General features: G+C 33.5%; 1 protein-coding gene across 1 annotated transcript; it reads right to left on the reverse strand.

The window, feature by feature from the left end:
• Window positions 1-280: 280 nt before the first annotated feature.
• LOC129896890 (ACD11 homolog protein) lies at window positions 281-6,045 on the reverse strand. Its single transcript, XM_055972875.1, has 4 exons — window positions 5,646-6,045; window positions 2,781-2,953; window positions 1,406-1,551; window positions 281-604 (listed from the first exon to the last, which is right to left on the reverse strand). The coding sequence occupies exons 1-4, from the start codon at window positions 5,847-5,849 to the stop codon at window positions 498-500; spliced, it is 630 nt and encodes a 209-aa protein (XP_055828850.1). The 5' UTR covers window positions 5,850-6,045; the 3' UTR covers window positions 281-497.
• Window positions 6,046-6,495: the final 450 nt, after the last annotated feature.

Genomic DNA, 6,495 nt, shown 5'->3' on the forward strand with positions numbered 1-6,495 from the left:
CTTCCTAGCCCCTTTTAATTACAAAAATAACCCTAAAAAGTGCTTTTGTACCAATCTGTATCAAAATTTTTCGTGCCATCCAGTATCATCCTTTTTTATAATGTTAATGTCCACATCAGGGCGCAGATTTCACAAAGAAAGTAAATGATTGAATAATCAAAAAAATGCCAAAATACATGTAGGGATTATCAAATTAAGTGGTGCTCAGAGGTGCAAGTTCCAATGTAAGAATACTTAGAAGTAGGTAGTACTTTGTTTTGATACTGCAGTCAATCAAACCTTGGGAAAAGGACTCGATGTATTTAGTAAAACTACCTTTGGTACAAATTTCCAACCTAAAGCATAAATTTAATTTGCATAGATAGTCGATACTCCCATCAGTATATATAGAGTACATGCAAGTTGTATAGCAATTAGAAGTACGTTTGGACTATTTTTTGCTTCTGAATATCAGACATTTCTTCTTGGTTCTTTCTTCCCAAGCAAACGTGAAGAGATCACCAATCCAAGCTTATATTCCTTGAAATATAAAGTTTGTCAATATATTCGATGATTGGAAGTGAAGCATCAATGTATCTTCTCATTTCTCTCTCCGCTGAATAATCTGATACAGTCGAACCACTAAGTAATTTAACCTTAATTTTGATGAAATTGTGAGAAACTTGAAACATTATTAGGAGGACAGATATGAATGCCTTACAAGCCACATTATTAGGACACATAACTTTGCTTCCAAAACAAGCCGAGTCAATCGTTCTTCTTGGTAGTTCATTAACATAATTCATATATTTGCAGGATGGGTATAAATCCCAAAGTTATAACTTAAACATCCAACCCAGATACCTCAAGGTTGTCTTAACAAATTCAATACTCAAACCAGATGGCCATCTAATCAAAGTTATTATTAACATAGTTCAATTGGTTGAATGTCAAGAAAAAGAAAATTAGAATGTTAGTCAATTTATTCAAAAGTATGTCAGATAAAGAGACAAGTTATCCTCGTAATTGGCAGAAATACGCGGAGCTTGGATTCTAATAGTCGGAGACAAATTCGTCATCTAGCTTATTTGGATTAAGATTCAAAATGGAAACAATAAGAGGAAGACAAAGCCCCATATCGTAATGAAATCTATTTGAAATAGTTTCGCATAGTCAACATCTCTTGTGTTATCACAACACAGGATCTATATATCTCACTGATTAGTAAATTTTTCTAATGCTTGCCACAGCTGTTATGTTGGTCATAAAAGTACCGTTTAGTAATCTTACACTCCCTGTAATGTTGAAGCACTAGTATGTCATATCCTAATTTGGAGTGACAGTTAAAAACAAAAATCCTTAATTTCATGGATAAAGCTACAATGAATAACAAATTATGTAATAATGTGACAAAAAGTAAACTTACCAGTCTCATTTAACTTCATAAGAAGTTGGTCCCTTGTTGGAAGAGCACACATACCAGCAGAGACAGCAGTTCTGACAGCCCATGTATGATAAGGTGCACAAACTTTTGCATACGCCATTGAAGCAGCTTCTTTCAGGGAGTCGTCACTAGAGAGAAACTATAACGATTAGAGAGAGTTAACAGGGAAAAAAACATAAAATCAGATATATAAGTTTAAGGATGAAACAAAAAACATTAATAGAGAGCATTGAAACCTTGAAATAGCATACTCAACATTCTTTGCACGTCACTGAATTGTATAAACAAAACTATAGAAGGCCATTATTTACTTCTCATTTGACTAATATCATATTTTACTTCTTTTCCAACAACAACAACAACAACATACCCAGTAAATTCCTACTAAATGGGGTCTGGGGAGAGTAGAGTGTACGCAGACCTTACCAATACCTCGAGGAGGTAGAGCCTCAAGAGGTAGAGACGTTATTTTCGAAAGATCCTTGGCTCAAGTGCCTCAAACCCAAGTAAAAAAAGAAGAAAAAATAATGAAGAAAGCATAACCGTTAATAACAAAGGCAAAGTAAACTCTACAAGAGAGAAACAATAACAATAACAAATAGTGTGATACTCGAAACACGATACAAAACATAATACGCTAATCCTCCACCAACCTTCACCCCTACTACCATATGAACAGTGTGATCTACTCATATTTTACTTCTTGCCCTATGTACAAAATATCCTTCGTAATTATGTGAGGATCATCCTTTACTTCATAGTAAGTGCCCAGTGGATAGTGTTTACCAGACCGCTGTTCTACTTACAGAAAGCCAGTATTAATTTACTCATGAAGTAAAAACATAAAGATATGAAAAGCATGTTGGGACTTCTCATTCTATTTTCTCTAATTTCTTCACAATTTCTCATCTCATTCTTATATTAAAACAAGTCAATAAGGAAAGAGTTCGAATTTTTACTTGTCAGATAAGTTCGGGCATCAACCAGTGAGTTCGTTTGATTCCATAAAGAATCAAGCAGCTTCATTGTGAATTTTAAATAAGAAGAAAAAACTATTATTAGTGCCACATGAAATTCTTTTATAGAAGTGATCTGAATCCAACTTTCATAGGAATAAGTAAATTGTTGAATTTGAAACAAAGGCAAGGCCAATGTATTCTTTTATTCTAGTAATGATTTTGAATGCATAAAGTAGTCTAGACTACGTTAAAACAATAACTGGGCATATTCCATAAAAAGAATTGACTAAACAAGATAACACACATTTGGGTCATGCCAAAAATCTATTCAAAACTTCAGTTAGACAAAAGACATAGTACGAAATAACGTTTATAGAAATAAAAAGAGTAAAACGTACTAGGTTGAAAGAAAATTCTGAAACAAGGCCCTGATCAGGTCTAGACCCTGACGAATTCTGCGTAAATTACGTGAAAGGCTTCCTGGTGTTCTCACTGTATCATTTCTAACATCATAATCAAGGATACTGTTCAAACTTCCAAATATTTCTGATGCTTCTGCAAGATCACGTACCTGAAATCGATATTCATGCTTAAACCAAAAGATATGAATGCCAGACCTCACAACTAATAGAAAATTACATAGATTGTTAAATGATGGACAACTACCAGCAGACAACATAATCTGCATAAATGGAATGTAGTTGCCTAATCTTGAGAAACTTTCCCGACAACAAATTATTCAATCAACTATGCCTCACTTCAAAATTAGTTGAACTCCACCTATATAATCATTTCAATTTATTATGCTATATTCAGGTTCATTTATTCCAACACTAAATAATGCTTGTCTCGTAAAGTAACATAGGCATATCCAAATCTTGAGGTTCCCTTACTGTCACATGTATCCTTAAAAAGAAGCATTTCTGCATTCAACTGAATCCTCTAACTCGGAAAAGACCCAAAAAAGGTAATATCTTACTCTTGGCTCTTCAGTGGCATATAGTTTGATTTAAGCGATTGTTGTAGAGACCAAAAAGGAAGAGACTGATTTGAGCTCATGATTTTAAGAGTTTGAAACTGATTTTCATGAACTACGCAACAAAGATGTTAATTATCAAAGTGAATGCTAAAGAAGAATTTAATGTGGCATGAGGCCAAAATGAAAGTTGTTGGTGAAAGGGGAGGGAAGAATTTGAAAGGAAATTCATCCTCGAGCAGCAAGGAAAATAGATATTCATAAGACATAAAGAAAATACTTTGAGCAAAAAGGCATCAATACCAGATACCCAAGAAGAAAGAGTTTAAATCTTTTGATGATATCTACAAGAATAACAAAGTCCCCACAGTACAAGATAGAGCATAGCAATAGATGAAGCCAAAGCCCCCATAGTACAAGATAGATCATAGCAATAGATGAAGCCTTTTCATGAAGATTTTTAAGACGACTTCTAGCGGACCCTATCAACTTTTGTCATTGCATTTGCTACTTAGAGTGAATATCAAAAGAGATCAACTTCTTTACGACTATGTTATTTTAGTAAACCCTGAATAGTGCACATAATCGTACAATAACAACATATCCAGTGTAGTCCCACAAAGTGGGGTCTAAGGAGTGTAGAATGTAAGCAGATTGTATTCCTTCCTTTAGGGTAGAGAGGAAGTTTCTGATAGAAACTTGGCTTAAGGAAAAATAGTCCAAAGCAGTCCAAGAAAAGAAGTAATGATGGTCACAGTGCCATAACTAGTTGAGGAGCATGTTATCACCTTTTTCTTTTCTAGGAATCAACAGTTACATTTCAACTTCCAATCAGCTGACTAGTTTATGTAAGTTTTTTCAAATTCATTAAGAATTTACATGCTCAGATAAATCCTTATGGTAATGCAGTTACTCATGTTGTCCTTATATTTTATATGAGAGGAAAATTCATGTGAGGTAGATACAATATGCAAACTTACTTCAGCTGTTTTGCACAATGCTTCAACAACCTTCTTGAAATAGTTATCACAATAAGAACATATTTGAATTGATTCCTTATAAAATCAACTAATCTTCCAATAATTGGTTCCTAAAAACTGAAGAGGATTAAGTTGACATGTTAGACTGGAGACACGAGCAACATAGAATAAAGTTCAAACTAGGTACATATATCCCTTGCAGAATAGCCATGACATGCGACCATTACAATGGGTTGCACAAAATTAGCTGACCTCTTATAGTTTTCTTCTCTGATGCTTAATAATCGCCAAGAATAACTAAACTCTTCACCAAATAAAGCTTTACTTTCAGATGTTAAATAAATAAATCTAAGCCACAAGTTTTATTTGTAGCTCATCACTACTAATCTAGTTAGAACAACTTCTTCATTCAATTTTATTTCGGGTGCCTACCACCGGAAGAGGTGAAATAATAACCCTGAGAACCAAACCTTTAATCCATCCAAAAGAAAAACTAGGTGAATTCTTCCATTTGTCTATGTCAGTGGACAGAGTACCCAATATATGTGTTGGTAGGAAGATAGCACATATTTAGGGTTCTTAACTATATAAATATTTTGAAAGAGTATTAGAAAAATAAACATACAAAAGAAATACATCCATCATGGTATATTTGACTTAGATTTGATTTAAAAAGTATTTTGGTTAGACCACACATGAATGATGCTATTTCTCATTGTAGTGTGATTTAAAAGTTAGGCCTTAAGCATTCAGGGCACTGATTAAAAACAAATTCTTGGTAAATCAATCCTTTATTTTGTAGGAGTGATGAAAACATGAACATACATCACCACTGAATAACAATCACGGAGGGAATACTATTTGGTTTGCAAACTTCTAAAGCTCCTCTATGTTCTTTATCATGTTTTAAGGGAAAATGACTTTGTAGATACGCAAATCACTTAATTTTTTTCCTTAATGAAGTAACAGAGTTCATTCCTAGTTTCGCTAGATTGTAAGCAAAGATCTATCATGTCAATATTAGTATCTATGTAATAGCCACATTTTTCTAACATGTCTCAATAATACTTTCACCCAACCTATTTGTTGAGTCCCATGTTGGTGATTATGTGACTCTTTCTATTGTCTTGGAAGTTAGCTTTAGGATCTAATATTTTATTTATTTTTATCATTGTTCAGTGTTGGGGTGGAGGGTGTTGAGTTTGATAGATGGGATTATGTATATGCAAAATCAAATTGAGGTACAAACAATGGAAAAGAATAAAAAAGGTAGAAATTTTGTTTGGGATGCTGGGGGTGTAACACACCTTTGAGACATATTCAAGCTCAGCAAATTTAAAAGCGATCCCTAGGGATCCAAAGAGGACAGAAACAAGGGAACAAGCGTCACAAAAAGGCTTGAGCATAAGATCATGGTAGCCACCGTTTGATGACAGCTCCTCAAATGCCTCAGCTATGGCGGATAAAGGTGTCCCTGTCCCTGCATCCTCGAATCCATCATCCTCGTCCATTGTAATTTTCCCTCACAATCAACAACATGCTTTCATTTTCCAAATATATATCATAATTTAGTACTATGAGAATAACTAAATAAAATTTCTTTCAATCCTACTGCTAAAATAGAACCATACTTTTCTCTCCAATGTTGTTGCCTTCTTTTGAAAAGGGAGTAGAATTGGAGGACCATTTTTCTTGGTTCTGCTAAGATTGCGGTTAGTCACATTAACTATTTTATTATATTATAAAGTAGTCCACCTCCACTACTTTATAATTTATAGAGCTTAATTAATATACACCAACGGTATATATATTTTACCGGTTACTAATATGTGACCACCTATTTTTCAGCTTTTCTCTTCTTTTCTTATTTTTAATTTCTTAAACACTCCTTTCATAATCCCCTCTCTGCCATTCTAAATGTTTGTGTGCTTTTCTCTTTTTTATTTTTAAATTATTTTGGATCTGCGACTCCTTGAAACTCCGAATCGTAGTAATCGGCACCTATTTTCACAAATGGACTAATTTTAAATAATAATTAATTGTTTGTGTTGTTATAAATTTCTCCGAGATGTATTAATGCAGTATTATTAACTAATGAAATAATACGTTTCTTATGATCAACTAGCTAATCAAATTACAATTTAATCTTTTTAACTA

The sequence above is a fragment of the Solanum dulcamara genome, chromosome 7 (assembly GCF_947179165.1).
Source record: "Solanum dulcamara chromosome 7, daSolDulc1.2, whole genome shotgun sequence".
NCBI classification, from domain to species: Eukaryota; Viridiplantae; Streptophyta; class Magnoliopsida; order Solanales; family Solanaceae; genus Solanum; species Solanum dulcamara.